At 39.2% G+C, this 20700-nt stretch overlaps 1 protein-coding gene across 2 annotated transcripts in view; it reads right to left on the reverse strand.

The window, feature by feature from the left end:
* Window positions 1-529: 529 nt before the first annotated feature.
* LOC114062056 (ribosomal protein S6 kinase alpha-6-like) overlaps window positions 530-20700 on the reverse strand; it is a 31744-nt gene continuing 11573 nt past the window's right edge. The window contains exons 4-22 of one of the 2 annotated variants that reach the window (XM_027893087.1): window positions 18368-18449; window positions 17524-17604; window positions 16893-16972; window positions 13995-14101; window positions 13678-13715; window positions 12578-12720; window positions 11732-11802; window positions 10417-10505; window positions 9929-9993; window positions 8271-8373; window positions 7106-7230; window positions 6638-6760; window positions 6093-6182; window positions 5322-5480; window positions 4747-4908; window positions 4255-4331; window positions 3454-3571; window positions 1909-2049; window positions 530-998 (exon numbers count right to left, since the gene is read on the reverse strand). In XM_027893087.1, coding sequence (XP_027748888.1) covers window positions 873-998; window positions 1909-2049; window positions 3454-3571; window positions 4255-4331; window positions 4747-4908; window positions 5322-5480; window positions 6093-6182; window positions 6638-6760; window positions 7106-7230; window positions 8271-8373; window positions 9929-9993; window positions 10417-10505; window positions 11732-11802; window positions 12578-12720; window positions 13678-13715; window positions 13995-14101; window positions 16893-16972; window positions 17524-17604; window positions 18368-18449 — 1980 coding nt within the window. In that variant the 3' untranslated portion in view covers window positions 530-872. Of the gene's footprint in view, window positions 999-1908; window positions 2050-3453; window positions 3572-4254; window positions 4332-4746; window positions 4909-5321; window positions 5481-6092; window positions 6183-6637; window positions 6764-7105; window positions 7231-8270; window positions 8374-9928; window positions 9994-10416; window positions 10506-11731; window positions 11803-12577; window positions 12721-13677; window positions 13716-13994; window positions 14102-16892; window positions 16973-17523; window positions 17605-18367; window positions 18450-20700 lie in introns of both variants that reach the window. The other variant, XM_027893086.1, reaches the window with a different exon arrangement.

Consider the following 20700-nt stretch of genomic DNA (forward strand, 5'->3'; position numbering starts at 1 on the left):
GGAAATAGCTCAGTAGCTGTACTAATGGATGGCAAATTGAAGTAACAAAGGATTGAGCTGCATGATGTTGTCTCAAAGCGGTACCAATGTTTTTGAGATCCTTATTTTTGACAGTTTATGCACATTTTAACTTTTTCCAGCTCAGTGCAGAACACAGTTTGTGGCAACAACTAGAAACGTTCACTTTCCTGTAAGAGGCCACAACCAGCACTTCTTTTTGGGTCACGAGTGATCAAATTAAGTTGATGGGTAAAGTGCAGAATTTTCCACATCCCTTTGTTTGAATTTTCACATAAATTTATCAGTTACTGGCACCATGCAAACACAGACCTCCCAAATCCACACTAATGAACTGAACACTGGCACAAGACATGACTCAACTTTGCATAAAAGAGTCATGGACAAGTGAAATGAATCAAGTTGAATGAATTAAGTGCCCAATTACAAAATTAATTTGTCCTTCACAACAGGGTCTAAAAGGTGTGAAGAAAAGAAAACTCCCACTGACACTTTATGTACAACTTGGTCATTGGCAACGGTCCCCTAAACCACTTCTTTTTTTAACTGAACCCAGCAAAACTATACAGAATGTGAAAGAATATTTGCAACAGATCTCAAAAGGACAGTGTAGAGAAGTTCATCATGGTGTACCTGATGTTTAAATTAATTTAACAGATACAGCCTGTAAAACAAACACAGTATGAACCTGTGGATTTTTTTTTTTCTTTTTTCTTTTTAAAAAAAAGGACTTTTACAGAATTCAAGTAGTGTAGCAGGAAACCATAGATGCCTTTTTGATCACAGGTCAGGCGAAACAGAGCCCCTTGTTGAGTTTCCCCCTTGCTTCTGTGTGCTCAGGTGTGCCAGTGGATCTATAAGTCTGTGGATGTGAGCTTTTTCATGCTCCGTCGCTGAGCTAAACTGGAGGCTGCAACAGGCTCTAACACTGGCTGAAATGTCTTGTGGTTCAGTGCAGAATATGTAGCAGCCATGGCTCCCTGGGGAAAAAAAGAAATATAAAATAATAATATATATATATATATAAAAATATTTTTATCAGACAATAAAGCAAATTAAAATTAAGTTCTTGATTAGCTCGATGAAAACCAAATTACTTATGGCAGGTCATGGGCACCTCTAAAGTCTGCTTGGAAAAATACATTTATTGTTGAATCCTTCTGATTTCTAAGCACGGCTGACGTGTGACATTTCTTTTTCTTTCCTGTGTATTGTGTACATTATATATAGGAGTCACCTTTTAATGTAGGGTAGAATTAGCACCTTCCAAGCGAGATCAGCACCAATTTATCAAACACAGCAGGTTCAGTGGCTGTTCAGATCCTGACACTCGTGACACAACTCAGTATTAAATACCTTAATCTTTGTAAAGAAAGCATCCAGAAAAATCTCTTCCTTTGAACATAAGCTAAAAAAATGATTTATTAATAATTTAGAGATGGACTTTATACAAGAGTGTGTAGTGACAGAACAAGGGGGAATGGCTTCCCACTGCCAAAGGGCAGGTTTGGATGGGACACTGGGAAGGAATTCTTGGCTGTGAGGGTGGGCAGGCCCTGGCACAGGTTGCCCAGAGAAGCTGGGGCTGCCCCTGGATCCATGGAAGTGTCCAAGGCCAGGTTGGACAAGGCTTGGAGCAACCTGGGCTAGTGGAAGGTGTCCCTACCATGGCAGGGGGTGGGACTGGATGAACTTTAAAGTCCCTTCAACCCAAAGTATTCCATGAATTTCTCATGTAGTTACATATGCAGGTTCTAAGGGAAAGAAAAGGAAGTTAATTCCTCTTCTAAAGAACAAACAAAAAGAACTAACAAAAGTTGTGTCTGTAGCTGTGAACCAACCCAACCCACTGCACAGCCACCACCCTGAGCACAGTGCAGGCTGTTTTACCTTTACTAGATGTGGGGCATCTTGCCTGTTGAGCTGATAATGTGGCAGCTGGTCCCTGCAGGCAATCCAGGAATGCTTCAGCACCTGCTCTGCCGTGTACCTCTGGTGGGGATCCACGTGCAGCATGTGGGAGAGCAAGTCCTGCAGGGAAACCAAACACACTGTTCACCTGAAATCATCTTTAAAGCAGTCCTGATGGCAGCAGTGAGCAGAGTACCCACTGTGGCAGAGGGATCAACACAATGCACACACACACTGATCAGCAGACAGATTGGATCTTTCTGTGCCTTGACACTGCAGAAGGCTCAAAACAATGTGTTGTACTATTGCAGCAGTTCAACAGAGCAAGCCTTTATTGCAAAGAACTTGCTGTTGTGCCTTTCATGTCTGTTATTAATAGAATCTTTAAAAGACTAGAAATCCTATTAAAATTTAGCAGTCAGAATTTATGGAGGAAAGCTATTATTTGCAAACATCTCTCCATGTTCATTCTGCATGTTTGGGGTCTGACTACATCTTACAATTGAATTAATTGATAGTGACACACCAGCAGCGAACTTTTCTTTCAAGGAGTCACATAAAGAATTAATCCAACAGCAATGGCCACTTGATTTTGCCTGTTAGAAGCATCAGCAATAAGCTACTAATTACAGTGTTGGTCAAAAGCAGAGCTGGGTGGGAAGGGCACAGAACAGAGACAGGAATAGTTTGAATTAAAAACAAAATATGGACAAGCAGACAGAATGTTCCCTTTGTTTGAGGTACAAACTGTTAAGCATTCTTAAATACACAGAAGTGAGTTACTTGTGCTAAGACAGCAGCATTCTGAATCACTCCTACTGAACTGAACAAACAGTGCAGTTCCAAAGGATCAGGAAAAGATATTTTAATATTAGTAATTATTATTAATAGTTATTAAATATTAATAATATTAATGCCAATCTTTAGAAAAGGTAACACTGGTGATTAAGATACCAGGTCAACACCAACCCCAGGGAGCTCATGGAGCAATTGAGAAGAGATGGAGTGTTTTTAAATAAAAAGGGACAGCTGCATAATCAAGCTGATGATTTTTGGCAAGATACGCAGATCTAATTGGTTGTTAAAGCACTAACAAAGACAAGACATTTGATGACTTCAGCACTGAACAACAAAGAAATGGCACTATAAAAAATTCAACTTAATGGCAGACTGGGCAGCTACTACAACTGACAGATAACTGTAAAAAACATCCCTGCAGGGAAGGAACCCCACAAACACCTGATTTTGATTCTGTTATAGCAGCCAAGCACTGGAAGAGACTGCCCAGGCCAACTGTTCAGTGCCCAACCCTTGGAGGCTTCTAAAGCCCCCTGAATAAAGCCCCGAGCCTGGTGAGGTCTCACAGCTGGCCCTGCCTGGGGCAGGAGGCTGCACCACGTCCTTCCCTGCAATACAATTTACAGGTAATGATAACAACCTGCCCTGACAGATCAGTCCAGTTTATAAAGTTCAGCAACATTCCTTTGAATTCTACAAAAATATCAAAACAGAACACATTTCCACCTTTGCTGCATCTGAAACAGTGTCCCAGTTGCCTCCACTTAGGGAGAATTTTCCACTGCCTATCCGTACCAGGATCTCCTCAGGAGTATCATTGGGACCATTGGCAAAGGGAGTGTAGCTGTTGAGAGACAAAAAAACAAAGCACCTTGTTAGGGGTAAAAAACTGCAAGGAACTGGGAAAAATCTCGTTAATCAGTCAATATTCCACTGCCAACAGAAACATATCATAGAATACACAGATACTATTAAATACTATGAATACTTCTCACAGTACAACAGAAGCACCAATTTATGAAGAGAATAATTTCCAATTATTTAGCCCTTAGACAAAAAAGCCTGCTAGTCTTCTGTTAGAGCAAAATTCAGAAAACCTTTTCTCCTTTGGCCACTAGATGCTTCCTAGAGCTGCATCAGTCTGGCTGAGTTAGAGAACTCCAGAGATTATAAACCAGTGTGTTCTCCAACAGGGCCAGGAGATACCAGAAGGTGACTCCAAGAGTGCAGGGTGAGGAGGACAAGAGGCTGGAGGGTAAAAAGAAAACCCTCAGGTACCTCCAGAGGCTAAATTCTCTCCAGGGAACTGGGGAAAGTCCTTGGCATCCCCTAGTCATGTCCTATGGAAAAGAGAAGCCTTAAACCTCCTCGTAAGATAAGGCTGGTTATTGTGTTTACTTATTTACTTACTGTTCCACCTGAGTGTGTCATTCCATGAGGTAATCCCTTACCATTTAAAGGGAAGCAGGGATTCAGGCAGCATGCTGGAATTTTAGGTAAACAAAACAGCTCAGAAATCTTTCTCACCCTGCCAACATGGTGTAAAGAAGAACACCCAAGCTCCATATGTCACAAGCAGCATCATAGCCCTGTCTCATGAGCACCTGTGAAACAAAGAGTGTTAAAAGACTTTTCATGGGTCACAAACCACCCCAAACCAACACCACTACCCAGCCCAAAGAAAGGGTAAGGCAATCCCTGCATCATGTCACAGGTTTGACTACTGATTTTTCAATATACAGGTTGTAGTAAATACCAACAATATTTCCTGTTCCCAGAACATCATCCCTTAAGATTTTCAACAGGTTTACATTTAATTTTTGAGGGTGGACTCTGCTATTTTAAAGCAGTTTTAAAATAAACACATGCATCGGTATTTGTAAAGTATGTGTGATTATATTTAAGGAAAACTAGCAGAATTTTTCCTTTTTTTTTTTTTTTTTTCAAGCATTGCTAAAAAGTTTAAGTATCTGATGCATCAAAAACAGCATAAAGAAAACACAGAGCAGCTTAAAATACCTCTGGTGCCACAAAGTTTGCCGTGTAGCACGGGGTTAGAAGGAGTCCATTTTCTCCTCGGAGCTGTTTTGCAAATCCAAAATCACAAATCCTGATGGAATCAGCATTATTGGAGTCATCTGTATATAAAATATTACTGGGTTTGAGGTCTCGATGCACCACCTTTAAACCAAGAAATTTGAAAAGGCACCATTTAGAAAGAGCACCAAACAAAGTGGATTTGTTTGTACGTAATTTGCAATTTATAAAAAGTGTTCTCTAGATAAATATACTTATTAAGTAACAGAAAATTCTAGTTCAAGTAAGGTAATTAAAAGCCCACTGGCTCATAATGCAACTGGAACTGACATCACCATTTGCCAACAAGCACAAGAGAACAAACATCTGCTGCTTCACAAACTGCAGAGTCCAAAGGGTTTGCCAGAAGAACAGGACGAGTTGTTGATATGATTCACCTTTGGAATAAAATACAAAACCTCTCTCCCTTCTGCCATAAAAACAAGCCAGGCACGTAGCACAAGGGCTCTGTAAGTCAGAGAGATGGGGGAGAGGCTGTGCCTGGCAGGAACCCTCACCCCCTGGCAGTGCAGGTAGTCCACGGTCTTGGCGATGGTGAACAGCACAGCGCTGGCCTCGCGCTCCGAGAAGAACTTCTGCCTCAGGATCCGGTCCAGCAGCTCCCCCCCCTTCATCAGCTCAGTCACCAGGTAGATGAACCTGCCATCATCATACACCTGAGGAGAGGTTTAACAAGTGTAAGCATGTAACTGCATCTATTCCAAACCAGTGTCTCCCATTACACATCCCCATAACCGGAAGCTTCAGACTGGACTGTTCCCCTCCTCCCACAGGAACGTGGAGCACAAACAGCAGGCCCTGGCACAGCACGGAGCGTGAGGCAGCTCATGTGTCAATCAGCAGTTGATTCGTGACTCTGAATTACATTTTTCAGCCTCAGAACTTCTGCTCCAAGAGGAAAGCAGCCCCATCACTCCCTGTTGCTCGTCCCATCCACAGGTAACTTTTAGCCGCTGGCAGTTGGCATAGACAGGACAACATGAACAGCCTTCTCAGATTACCAACACATCAGTAATCATTTCAAATAAGAAAAATGGCATTTCTAACCTCTACATCATTTCTCACTTCCGCTTCATTAAACAGCCTTTAGAAAGAATTAGTATCAGGACAACACTATACTTTAAAATACTCCCTTTACTATTAGGTACTGCTCTCACAATGCATTTTACCATGTAAAAGACATTTAATGAGTCCTGATAAACTCCCTGCATCTCTACTTGTTTTTTGACTACTGTGCAGTGAGAGGTAGCAGGGAGAGAGGTACATACATCCTTCAGAGTGATAATATTTGGATGTTGTCCGTAACGCATGAGAATCTCGATTTCTTCTGAGGGATCCCTCTTGCTTTTATCAATTATCTGCAAAATATAACAGGAAAAACAACTTGGCTAAACAAAGCCTGCTTAATAAAGACATTTTTTTTCTATTTACATCTTTGCTTCAACAACAGAATAAAAAAATCCAGAGTTAATTACTTCTTATTCATCATGATTAATTCATGTTCCAGTTTCATGTCCCACAGTTTATTCATTTCTTGCTCTATCCTTGTTAAGATTCTATCATTAATGCAGCCTATCCTGCTCCAGTGGGCAAGGAAATGCAATGGACTGTCTGAAGCATCACTAATTCCCTCTGCAGCCCAGTTCCACCCTCGTGAACCTCACTTTATTTCTGCTGTTCTCATAATTGTACAGTATTTCCAGGCTTCTGACTTATAAAAACAGCTACACTAATTGGAAAATCCATAAATTTAAATTTACAAATCCGCTGCACAATAACTTCTGAACTGTAACAAGGAAATTTATTCCAATACCTTCACAGCAAACTCCATGTTTGTGGCTATGTGTATACACCTCTTGCAAACAGAGTAAGAACCAACACCAATATCTTCCTTCAGTTCATAGACATCAGTGAACTGGGCACTGTTCCCATGAAGCTGCTTCAAAAAAAAACAAAACAAAAAAAAAAAAAAAAAACGAATTCAAATTGTCATCTAAACCAACAAGATGCTCTTTGCCATGACAGTTTCCCAACAGAAAAAGTTTCTCCTGCCTGCCCATGATTTCTCTTTGGAATTCTGCCTCCAGAGAAACAGCAGCTGACTTTTTAAAATTCAAAAATATCCCAGGGAGGTATTTTAATAAGGCACATTTTATAATGGTTTCTGTCCCCTTCCCCCCCCCCCCAAAAAAAAAAAAAAAAAAAGAACAGGTTGTAAGTACTAAATATTGGTTAGTCTCTGACATGTCAAAAAAGTTTCCCAAAGCCCAAGAAGTGTTACCTGTACTATGGGCAGGATGTTGGTGAGAGGGGATATTTTATGGTCTTCTACAGTAGTAGTTGCAACAAAACTAAAGCCTTTGAAGAGCTGATGGGCATTTGCACTCGGTGGGACTCCTGGAGAATCTGGTGGCAGACACAGGTGATTAGTGTGGATAAATCCCAGCAAAACAAGGCCATTTGTCAACATTTAAGAGAGTTAACCCATAAGAAATGTTCTGAGGGAAGGAAGGGAAGTAACCAAGAATAACACCAGATGTTGAGAAAGACTTCTAGATTTTTATCTGTCTACTTTTATTTCTGTAGCAAACATAAAGCAAGTGTTCCTGGGTCTTATCTGAACTGGGAAACACTGCAGGAATTAGTGTATGAACATATGTTTTTAGGGAGAAATTAGTGAAACACAACTTCCCTTATGAAAAAGAAATAAAGATCGTGGTCTTGTGTTCAACAACTTCGTAACACAGAAGAGCAACCAGATTGTGCTGCTTCAGTGGTGCATGTGCTGCTGGTAAGGCACAAGTGAGGCAGGGCAAGAATATTTAATTAGTGGTATTACTGAATAATTAGAACTCAGTTTTCCCCAGATTATATTACATGCACCTCTAAATTCATTATGAAGTCTCACAGTAAGCACAGTTTGAAAATATTGTGCAGCCTGTTAAGACCACAGACCTCCAAACAAAAACAAGTGGGTTAAAAGTTGGATGCAGAAGGAAAGAAAAAAAAAATCACAAAAGAAAACTTGAAGTGAAACTTGAAGCAGACTAAGAAACACTAATTATAATCATTACTTAAAGCAAGTCCTTCTTAGTGAAATACTGACCCTAAATATAATCACTGCTGCTATCAAACTGAGTTTACTTTTAGTATTGATTCCCCCCAAACAGTGCGTGTCTGACTTTAAATCACAACTAGAAACCAAAAATTAAGATGTTAACATTCCATTTACTTAATTTTTTTTTCTGTATGAATCAAAGTTTAGCAGAATATTTCAAAGACCAGGAACCCTGTGAGAAGAACACACTCCTTCAAAGCACTGGAAACCCTGTTGCATCCTTTCCTTTTAACTCTGTCACTGGTTTTTTTTGCTTGTTGTTTTAACAGGAACTTGACCCTCTTGTCCCACAAACCTCACCAATTTACAGCCACGCACAATTAATTACCTTTTGGTGTTTTTGCTGTGAATTCTGGATCAAAACAAAAGGTGTCTTCTGGCTTTCCAGAAGCAGGTTTAAATGGAGGCTGGATTTCTCTTCTGAACAGTTTCTGAGTAGAAGGGAAAAAAAAAAAATCAGTTAATCAAGAGTCACTGAGCCTTGCACGGGGGCTGTGATTTTGCCCAGGTAAAGGCACAACCTCCTGGGCTGGCACAGCTCCAGTCCAAATTCAAATTGTCCTAATCCCCCAAACTAAAGCAGGGAAAGCAGAACAAGGGCTCTGCTTTTTTTTTTTCCCCTCCTTTATTCAACATGCTTTAGAGAAATGCAGTGCCCGAGTGATCTCAAAGCTGCAATAAGTCCCATTTACAGCTCAGGAAGAGAAAATTTCATGTTAAATGATGTCAAAGCCCCATGCAAAGGTCAGGAAGTTCTGAGAGCATTTTCTTGCTACTTCTCTTCTCCTTTCAGATCTAGTTTTTGAAGGTTGGGGGTTTTTTTCATTTATCTTCTTGCACATGAATATAGAATATATTTCAATTAAAAAAAAAAAGGCAAACCAAACATCAAAAAAATCACCATGGAAGAGGGACCTAAATTCATCCCAAAGAGATAATGAGATAAATAAAATGAAAAACAGAAGTGGTCATCAACACCACCAGAATGAAATAAATACAAATTATTGTCAACTTTTAAAAAAAAATTATGAAGAAAAAAGAGCTAGAACTGCAGATCTTCCAAACTTCATTGCTGGTGTTTATTTCAGTATCAATCCCTTAAGATAAAAATAAGTAGATGATCAAGCCAAAACAAGACAACAACTTATCAAGTGTATTCACATAAAACAGTGAAGTTTTGCTGTTACTGAGAATTCTTGTTGATGGATTCTGCAAAAACACAGCTAGAAAACCACCTTTTCAGAAATAAATCCAAGAGAAAAAGAAAAGGAGAAGAAAAAGAAAATAGGTGAGCACAGCATTGGCCTGGTAGTCCTGTCAGCAGAGCAACGTCTTGTTTATTCCATCTACCCCTCTGCAGGAATTACAGCAAAGGGGGGTTTTCAGAGGGGATTTATTCGATATGGAGCATCCTGCTTTTGAGAGTTTCTGGGAAACACATCTCAAAAGATGGGAGAACCACAGAGAAAAATCATAAGGTGCTTGTTAAAAATGTGAGCAACAGTTGTGATCTCGTACAGACTTGGGATCATCTCAGAGCACCTGAGTCAATATTCCAACTGGGAATGGGATCTGAGTGATAAATCAGGGACGTGCTGTGGCAACTGGAGAGAAATCCAAGGGAATTACACTCACAGGGAGTTGTGCCCTGCATGGAAGCAGCAGACAGACACTGGAGAGGAAGATTCCTGCACAGAGGGAACATCAGCATCCTCTCCCAGCTACAAATGCTCTAACAGACAACTCCAGCTTTAGAAAACTGCAACTCTTCATTATTTAAAAATTAAATGCCCAATTCATAATTAATACTCTCTGTACCGTAAATACAGCAGCTCCAGATGCCAGGGAAGATGAGAGCAGCAGCCAGGATGTGACAGTCAGCACTGCTGCACTTTGTTGGGCCCTATTCACATGCAAATACTTACAATGCTACAACACACAGAAAAATTAACAACAGCTTTAGCATTCAGATCACTTTGTACTTACATTCCAGTCAACAGTAGAAAAAAAAGGATGTCTCTTGATTTCTTCAACTCCATCTGAACCAGCTCCTGAACAGAGAAAATACTGTATTTAACACACTTTAGGGTAAATCTTGGAAGACTGCATTAAAAATTAGTTCACTTGTAAAAAATCCACACAGACACAGGGGTTATCTGAATGAACTGTAAATACACAAATATTCCAAGGATGTGATCAAGTAGTGGACACCTCATCAGGGAGGCAAAACACAAGAACCCCACGAATACAGAGCAAATATTGTTTGCTCTGACACTGTCAAAGCTCATGAAGAGTCACCAATTCAAGCTCTGATCACTCTTTACCAAACCCAGAGGTCACGATCCAAGCTAAGAAATGGGATCTAAACCCAAATATTCCTGATCACCCAGAGCCTGGGAGTCTCTGGCAACTGCTTCCTTTGAAATTACAGTAGTTGGGTTGAGTTATTTAAAGATCCAAATAAATGAACCAACCTAATCTATTTGACGGGTTCCTTTTAAACAACATCCTCAGAAGACTCTGTGCTTCAGGGCTGAGGAACTGAGGCATCCCCAGTTTTGCTCTGAAAACAACCAGAGAACAAGTAAGAGAAAGAAATATATTTTACTAAAACCTGTCAACACAGACTTTTACTGAACAGTTTGATCTATTTTTAAGTCTTGGAGAGTGCATGTATTTAACTCACCAACTTTTAAGTTTCACATTACATGGGTGGTTTAAGAGAAACAATAAAGAAAGAACACACCAGACCCAAACCATGAAGCCCCCACAAGTTTTATGCTAAAACAGAGTAAAACAAGTATATTTTCAAAGATACCTTCATATCACCAGGATCAACACCAGAACAGTCACCAAATCCCAATTGCTTGCCCTGAAGTGATTGCTGCTCTTCCTCTTGAAGCAAGGGCCTCAAGTAGCTCGTTGAGCCATCACATGAAAGCTCCCTGACTTTAGCACTTATTTTATTTCATGCAAACTATTATGCTGAGGCAAGAGATTCCTCTGCAGAACTGCAGCACCACTTGGGAGCTGCAAGTGGGGCAGCTCATGCTCTAATCCATCCCTTCATGGGCAACCTGTAAACCCACACTCAGGGCAAGCTCCGACTGAGGGAATGAAGCTTCTCCCTCCTGCCCATCCCCATCCCCCCCTCAAGGGCCCAGGGCTCTCATGTGCTCTGGAGGAAACTCTTTGTGAGTTGAGCACAAACACAGACAAGAACATATTTGCCCAACAGCTTCACTCACTGAGCACCAGTTCACCCAGTCTGTCTGGCTCAACAGCCTCTGTGGTAACTGAGGCAATTTGAGATGAGAACTGAGAGCCTGTAAGTGCCTCCCATCCATCCACACACAAAGCAACACCTCAGCACCTGCTGCTTACAAAACAAGGTGTGCTGTAACAGTGGCAAGGGAGTACAACAACACAGGTGCAAACAATGCTGCTCTAATTCCCTCTACCCTTCTTATCTTTATTACACACCTACAATGGAAACAAATTCATCCCTAAGATTTTAATTCCTGTAGATACTTAATGATATTTATGATCTGGGATCTAAACCTTATCAGGGGGCTTTGATTTTTTTTGTTCCTGTTTTTAACTGAATGCTCTCAGAATCATAAAATGGCTTGGGCTGGGAGAGACTTTAAAGAGCATCTTGTGCCAACCCTGCCATAGGCAGGGACACCTTCCACTGGACCAAGTTGCACAGTGAGTTCTAACAAGCTGTTAAAACATGTCCAAAATTACATTTTCTGACTTCCCCAAGGAGTAAGAACAGGTACTTACTTCAGTATCATATTCATGGTTTCGTTTCGATCTTTACCTTGGAACGGCAGGGTGCCCGTGAGCATCTCAAACTGGAAAGAACAAATGTTCACCTCAATCAACACTTCTTCCCCCCAGCTGCTGAAACAAAGTGTTAAGCACTCTACTCTTCCCTACATCATCTCTAAACATTATCAAAATGCCACAAATCTGCAGTCTTCACTGGCAGTTACAGGATGGTAACAGTGGCAAGGTGACAAAGTGACGATGGAGGAATATTTTACACCCGTAAAGCCACTCGAAGGCAATAAAATCTCCTCCATAACCAAGTTTCAGATGTTGCCATGTTTTAAAAACTGCAAGAACAATAAATACTGGAACAGTACTTTACTTTTAATGCCAATCTACACGTGTCAGCCTGATGCTCTGAGGCATCCCAGCAAGGGCAGAAGTGGGAGCAGTTCCTTATCCCACAGCTCCACTCCAGCATTCCTTCCACAGGCTCACTCTTCAAAATGGCATTATACTCCTTCAAACCAAGCTTTCAAGTATGTGTTTTTTTTTTTTCTCCGTAACTATCAAGTAACATGCAAAATAAATACACAAACTGGCTCATTTCACACCCATACAACCATATGGAAGGCACATATATGAGCTTTATGGTGCCTTGTAAGGATTCCATACAGGGAAAGTCAATTTTATTCGACTGAGTTGCCATTGCAGTGGCACTTCAATTATTGAATTCACCCCCTTACCCCAAGCATTGATAATTAAAACTGGACAAGCTTAATTTAAGTGCATTAAGCCACATTCTCTTAGAGCAATGCAGTGTTTGTGACCTTAGGAAGGGAAGCAAAAGCACAGTACCATGAGGACCCCAAAGGACCACCAGTCAGCACTCTGGTTGTGCCCTCTCCTGTTTACCACTTCAGGTGCCATGTACTCTACAGTACCACAGAAAGAATAGGCCTTCTTCTCTTGATCTACTGATTCTTTGCTGAGTCCAAAGTCTACAACAACAGCATCACAAGAACACAGCCAGTAAAGAATTTCAGGGAAAAAAACAATATATATCTAGAGATACCACAGACATTGGTTCACTGCATACACCAAAACTGTTCTCTAAGTCATTAAATGGACAAGCAGACATCGATATTATTACTGAAATAACTTCATATTTGAAATATTACACATTTAGAGCCTTAAGATAACCAAAAGTTCCCTTTTTCTGTGTCTACTGCCTCCTTTATTCACACAACAAAACTGGACAGAAATAAAAAAGGAGTTTCAGAGGGAACACAGCCTGCATGGTCTGGTATTACTGAATGATGAATAAGTAAAATCTGACTAAAAATATTGTTGTTACATAAGCCACCATGGTTCTGCAACCTGACTCGAGTTCAGCAAAGAACAGTGTTGCATCTCTGCTCCTCAATTCCCAGAATCCTTTTTTTCCTGCCAGTGAATACACAAGCCCTTGATACTGGCTCAGCTCTCAGATTGCGACTTTTAAATATCCCTTTTTTCACAGGGGAAATATTGCCAATCGATAATCCATCATCATTCCCAGTTGCAGAAGGAAGAGAGAACTTTAAGACTGAATTAAATTTAAACAGACCCGTGCAGAATTTCATAAACATCACCATTATTCCATCAAATCTGGGAGAGTTTAAAACACTTCCTCTTCCCTTGCAATCTAACAGCAATATTTATAGACCCAAATATTCGATGAAATCTGCAGTACAAAAGCATCACCTTAAAAGTAATTTAAAGCTTTCAGAAATTCACAGCAATTTGGTTTCCAAATGGTCTTTTGTAGACATCACTTCCTAGAAAAGATCTATTTTAATTTTCCTCACAGAACTCTTTTCCTGCATTTTTTAAATATTTGAAAGTGATAATCCAAAAACACACACAAAAAGCTTATGCAGAAAGATATTCAGAAAGTTCTAATGAGTGTTGCCTACCTGTTAACTTGATATGTCCTGCTTCATCAAGCAAAATGCTGAAAATTAAAATTCACATTCACCAAAACACATAAAGGGCAATGTGTACACATAATATTTTAAATACAAGTTAAAAAGAATTATATCCAACCACTGTTATTACTTTAATAAGTGAACATTATTCAATTTAAATCATATCTATATATTTTATGGTTTATATTTGTTTACATAGTCTAACAAAAACGTATTTAATTTTTTTTTTTTTACATCACTACAGTGGAAAATTTAAAGCAACAAGCAAAGTACACATAATAGTGGTAAAATACATTTTACTTTACTTTTCTGGCTTCAGGTCCCTGTACACAATTCCCAAGCTGTGAAGGTGATCCAAAGCAAGGGCCAGTTCTGCGAGGTAGAATTTCACATCTTCCTCTGTAAACATAACCTAATAAGAACTGTATAGATTTACCTTCTGATCTTGTCTTCAGTTTTTAAAACTGCAATCTAAAAAAATATAGTCCTGTCTGCCTAAATTTCAAAATCAGTCTCCCAATTCGTGAATTCACCCAAGAGAAATTATTTACTAACACAGGTTAATTATAAAGTACACAAAAGAACTACCTGTGATATTTAAATAATAACATCAGCAGTTACTGCAGAGCTTTAGTTAACTTTTAGGTAATAAATTTAATTGTTGTATTTGGTGTAATTAACCACCAGCACTCCTTCTGGCACAATCCTAAAAAGAGTTTTCCACTGCATCATAAAATTTAATATACAGCTGCTGTATTGGGTGACTGTGAATTCACATTAACAATGTTTAGGAAATATTTAGGAAAGGAAAAGTAGAAATAATTGAGAAAAAAGCACGCAAAGCACAACACTGGTAAAAATAACAAGGACAATCCGCAGTGGGAGTTGAAGAACATGCTCTGTTCTTAGGGAAAAAAAAAAAAAACACCAAAATTTAAGAACCCTGGTGAGCCACTGAAAAACTGACGTTGCTTCTAGAGCACGAGAGAGATGCCCTTCATAACACTCCACAGGTTGCTTCTAATTTAATACACAGAAATTGCAGCTGCTTTGGCTCTTGTCATGTACTACAAATTACTGGAGAACCTTGAAATCTTTAAATTACTGGATTGAATGCGAGGTTTAAGTGAAATATTCCCTTATTTGTTGAAAGCAGCAGGAGTAACAAGTGCAGCCACTCTGCTGCACAGGAGCTGCCTAACAAGGCTTAAATTAAAGTCCCTGGGCTCCCTGATTTAGAGCTGCCCTGATCTGTACTTTAAATTTTACATATGTAATCTGGTCCAGGGGCACGGAAATATTCCCTCATTTCCATAATGACAGGGGTTAACCTGGCAGGAACAATACAGCTGTCACACCACACAGTGGCACCTGATTTCTTTGAAGAGCACTGTGGATGCTGGTTCTCATCTGCATCAAAAAAGCAAGAGTCATGTCCTCACTCCCTGGATGGCATTGCTCCTTGGAGCAGCCAAAATGCAAATCTCAGAATACACAATGATGCTAAATGGCAATCTCCAATCTCCCCATAATAATGACATTTAAAGCTGTTCTCTGTGTCAAACATGACGCAAGTTAACTTCATTAAATGTTACCAATAAAAACTTCATTACATACTCATCCACAGGTGAAACTCTTGTATCCACATTGGAATTTAAAGAGCAAAAAAAGTCTTTTAATGACTTCACAGTAAAGCAGACTAATTTAAAATAATCCTTGTGAAATGCCCTGGGCAATTTCCCCTCATGTGCACTGCCCACTGGCTTTTCCATGGACTTTGGAAGTCACCTTTTCTTGCCACCAGAACATAAAAACCTGACTTTTTGTGTATCTAGACACACAGTAAACACGTCAAAGTCCTCACAGAAGGTAACTGAAGTCTTCCAAAAAACACCAAGAGCCTCAGCAGTGAGAACAGTTGACAACCAGGCAAAGGGAACCTCTTTCAACCCTCAACACGTGTTATGATGAACAGGTTTGCATCCCTCAGTTAACTCCTAATCTCAGTTGCATTCTGGATAATCCCAGCTGTGTTGGTGCAAGAGAATTCTGCTCTCTGCTGTACTAGAATTTCCTCTATAATTAGTTATTAGAGCTTGACCTCCTTCCTACCTACTGCTCCAATAACCTTTGACAGGTTGGTCACTTGAAGCTTTTAACAGTCATTTTAGCCTCGGGATGAATTAATTTTGAGCTCAACTCTTAAACATTATCACTGTTTACCAAGCTCAGCTTTTCATAAAAATTAAAAGCAAAAATCCCTTTAAATTCTTCCTTCTCTTTTGCCTGTTCCTAAACTAAAATCTTTATTTTTATAGAAAGTATATAGGGAAAAAACCCACAACTATCTGATGGCCTCACATTCTGGGGATAAACAACCTCTTCTACGCCACGAAAAAAAATCAGTCAGATAACATTGTTTTCTCATCTAAGAAAGTGGCTTTTCCTGTGCTTTAGCAATGTAAGTGGATTTACACTGAAAAGCTCAGTGGAAACACTGAAAAGCTCTCTTACTGGGAAGCTGTTGAGCCATTAAAAATTTAGATCTCCATAAAAGGTTTGCAAAAAGAAAATAAAAGTCCTCTAAACATGTTCATAACACTCAAGGTAACATGTGATAAATATTTGATGGCAAATGTTTAAAAAAAATAACAACGGGCTGCATCCTATTCCCTCCTCTGAGGATTCTCTGCAGAAAACAGAAAGAGAAATGAAGAATTCAAGGTCCGGTTGTGTGTGAGGGTTTGGGGGTTCAACCCCACTCCACGTTCCCATTTGGTGGGATTAAGGATTAGGATTTGTATTCCAGCCCCCTGAAATTTTACAATGCAGCAGAAATCTCCCAGGGCTGTAGGATTCCAGGAGCACCTCAGCTGACTAAGAGCAGGAGAACTATAATATCCCCTTTCTTCAGTGCTAAATATTCATTTACTTCAGTTACGTTTCCAAGCAACAAAACATTTTTAGACAAAAGAACTGTACTTTGCAGATACCAAATTAAAACTTAGGCTACTAATCAATACACACTCAGGTTTCTTAAGGACAGAATATATTCTAGAACATGTAAGGAAAGCCCAAGTAAGTTATAAAAACTTGAGCATGACAAGAAATATGGGGGGGAATCAGCTTTAAAAGGCAATCCCATACAGAGAAAAAACAACCTCTGTCTAAGAGTGAGCGGAGATAAAATTTTAGGTACTTACCTCTTTGGATAATCGTGTGAATACATCTCCTCCCCTGAGAAAATCCAATATTAAATAGAGCTTCCCTTCAGTCTGAAAGGCTTAAGAAAAAAAAAAAAAAAAAAGGAGAATAAAAAAATCAACAGTTGTGTGACAAAGCTGATCCACAAAATAGATCTGAATGATTTACAACCAGGAAATTTCAGTCAAAGGCAATACTTTTGTTATGGAACTGAAATAATTCAGCAGCACATGAGGTAATTTATTGAATGATTCCTCACTTCTTCACAGCAGAAAATCTTAGTCATGAGAGATGATTAAAATACTGTTCCTTCACTTCTCCTGTGTCAAACAGGGAAACAGCAAAGATGTTCATTACTCTGGTTTGATTTTACTCAATGAAAAGCCAAAAAAAAAAAAAAAATCTCTGCTGAACTTGAAAGAATTTTCCAAATCTTTAATTTCAGGAGAACTTCAGCTAAAACTTTTATACAGGTGTGTATTTCCATGCCTTTTCTTTTAAGTCCTGTGATTTAAAGTTACTGGAACCTAACTTGGACCTTACAAACATGACAAAGAACAAGAGCAGCCCTGCCTTCAAGTAATGAAAGGAAGTGCAGCAAAAGGAAAATAAATAAATAAATATACCCACCATAGTGCAGTTTGACGATAAAGGGGTGATTTACTTCTACTAAAATATCCCTCTCCATTTTTGTACGAACTCGATCCCGAACTGGGGGCAAGAAGAAAAGAAGAGACCAGAATGAAACAAATGGGTTGGGTACAGGACAGACAGAGCAGAAATGGCCACGTGGAAAGGCTCCAAAGGAAGATCTTTCCTTGTACTTTATTTCTTTTTCATGTTTAAGGTTCCCTCAAAACACTCACAACTCAATTTTGTTCCTTCCTTATTGCCATCATTTTCCCAGTGTTTGGTGATAATCCACATTACTTCCAGGAAAAAAAGCTCCCATCTAGATTTCAACATCAACTTCTGAATTAACTATCTGTACTGAATATATATTTTCTTACTTTTCTTACAGTTTTTCCTCTTCAACTCTAACAGTCCCTATTTACATGCAGTGGACCTGCACCCCTTAAAGTGTCTCCTGAAAGCCAAAACACTCCTGGCTCTGGCTCCCAGAACAAGAGGGAATGACTTAATTTTAACCACAGCAAAGTTTTAACATAACAATAGACAAAAGGAAAATTGTTTATGAAATTAATTTGTTTTCATATAATGAAAAAAAAAAAAAAAACCAAACCCAAACCTAACCAGAATTAAATAATGCAATTTAATACTTTGAAAGAGTATTTTTGACCACATAATTAAAGCTACCTGGCCAGGTTTAAAATAATTCTCAAACATGAACTCACAAGTCAGCCTGGAAAAAAAGCTGCTGTTATGAACTCACTGACAAACATTTCAGATTAAAAAAACCTTTTAAAATGCAGGTGCACCACGTTTTCAAGTTTCACTTCAGACACACACATACCTTTTAAAGAAGCTTTTTTCAATACTTTCATTGCATAAAGCTGCCCAGCATCTGGACCAATTATCTTCCTCACAAGGAAGACCTGGCAAGATAAAGCCCATTTTTTACAATTACTGCAAGCTGAGTAATCAAATATCAACTCTCACAAAGCATTTTCAAAGCCCCTATTAATTTCAGGCAGTTTTCAGTGTTCTTTCCTGAGCACACACCTTCAAGGAAGAGCAGAACTGCATTTCCTTGATCAGATTAGAGCTGCAGCAGCACCAAGCTCTCTGAATTACCACAGGGGTCAGAAACTACGGATTCTTTCCTTATTTATCAAATAATTATTTACAGAAATTTGTTTCTTTCTGTCACTTTCCTGGACAAGGACAATTCTGGCTCCTCTGCCACGTCCCAAGAGATTTTTCTGTGGTTTAAGACCCGAAGTCTCCAACATGGAACGGGTTTTATTAATGAATTCTGTACAAGTGGTGAGATGAAAGCAAGGAAACCTCACCATTTAAGATCAAAGCACCCTTTCCCTCTAGAATAGCAACTCCAACAGGTTTTTCCACTCTTTTCTTTCCAGGAGAGTTTTAAAGATAGATGGAACACAACTTGACACTAAGAAAAGCCTAATATGAGATAAAATAACACATTCCAAAGACAGGAATCTTTACTAATATTTAAACTCCTGGGTTTTTCAATTTACAAAATGGCTTGGTGGGTGCTTCTGTTCCTAAACTGCTGTTCTTATAAGAGCAATTACTAGTTATAAGGAATGTTTCTGCTGTAAAAAAACAATGTACAAGTCACAAGAGAGAGCCAAGAGCTCCCCAAACTGCCTCTCTGATCTCACCTTATTCAGACTTGCATTAACATTGGATTTATTTACGCATATCCTTTGTTAGAAATTATTAACTATCTAGAAATTGTATGTATTTTTCACATAATCTTGTCAAATTTTCCATTCAAGAATCAGAAAATCAAACACTGTCACTGACTAAACTGGACAAGGTTGGGAGATGGTTGTTTTTATTTTAAGCTCTAGTTAGAAAAAAAAAAAATCACCATATTTCAAGGTTATCAGGCCTTTTGTTTTATGTTTTGCCCAGTGACTGACCTACAGCACCGCTCTCCTCTGAGCTCATGGTGATGCTCAAATAGAGGGAATAATTTGAACACCAGAAACTAAGGAAACATCTGTAGATGAACACAATCACGATTATAAAAATAAATATTAATAATAAGCACATACAAATATTTTAGTGCTTAATAACTAGCAGCTTGTGAGGATGTAAGGACTTCATGTACAGGTTCCAGATTTTAGCTGATAAGGCCCAAAACAGCTGAAGCACCACCTCTTTATTTAATCTGCAGTCTCCACAACCCCACAATTGCCTTGGAAAGTTACCAAAGATAGAAACTTAGTGATGGATAAATTTAACCCTTTGTTTCTGTGGAAGTGTTAAATCCTGCCCTGATGTCAAAAACAGGCTCCAGCAAACCAGCTTTGTGTTTGCCAGCCCCAAAGGAAGGTCCCTGGGAAGTAGAAAGTGGAAAGAGAAAACAAAACACGGTGAAGGCAACAGCCATTGATCTTCCCTGTTTGTTTTCTCTTTCCAGCAGAAAGCAACAGAGATAAAAAAGATCTCTGTTCAGTCACCACCCAGCTCCTAAAGCTGGTTCCTGAACCTGCCAGGTTTCAAAAGCCTGAACTCTGGGAAGGAAAATCTGGCTGAGTCTGAGCTCAGATGGGCTAAACCCTAAGACAGCTCAGGACACCTCAGCTCAGGAGTCATAAAGATCTGGGGCCCTTCAGGCTCTGACAGTGAGAGGTGTAGGAGGGAACTGGCAACCAACATTACCAGACAAAGAAATGTTTCTGGAGCTGTAAAACATTAAGAAATATTTAGAAGTCTTTTCTCTACACTATCACTTATTCACAGAATGCCTTCCTAATGTCTGGTTTTTTCCTCTCTCATTCAATCCTATGCAAAGGTTTGTTCCTGCTTAAACACACAGAACCAGGAGAAGAAGAGGAAAATGGAAACATGTGTAAAGCTGACTGACTACTCTGTATGTGCTGCAAAAGATCTAGTTTGAGTCAGGTTTTAAAAAATAAATTACCTTTTTATAGACTTGGATTACTATTTCAACTCCTATTGTTTCAGTAGTTGACTGAGATATCAGATTTCATTTCTGCACATCACAAAAAGAAATTGTTGTAACAAAGCTGCCATATTTCCTCTCCATGCTATTTCAATAATTGTTCACTCAGTGTCTTTGAGCTGCAGGTCACTTGACAGACAGCAAAATGAAAAACCTAAAATATGTTTCCCAGGTTATTT

The sequence above is a fragment of the Empidonax traillii genome, unplaced genomic scaffold (genome assembly GCF_003031625.1).
Source record: "Empidonax traillii isolate 1590-97213 ecotype Southwest subspecies unplaced genomic scaffold, ASM303162v1 scaffold380:size670999, whole genome shotgun sequence".
Lineage (NCBI taxonomy): Eukaryota > Metazoa > Chordata > Aves > Passeriformes > Tyrannidae > Empidonax > Empidonax traillii.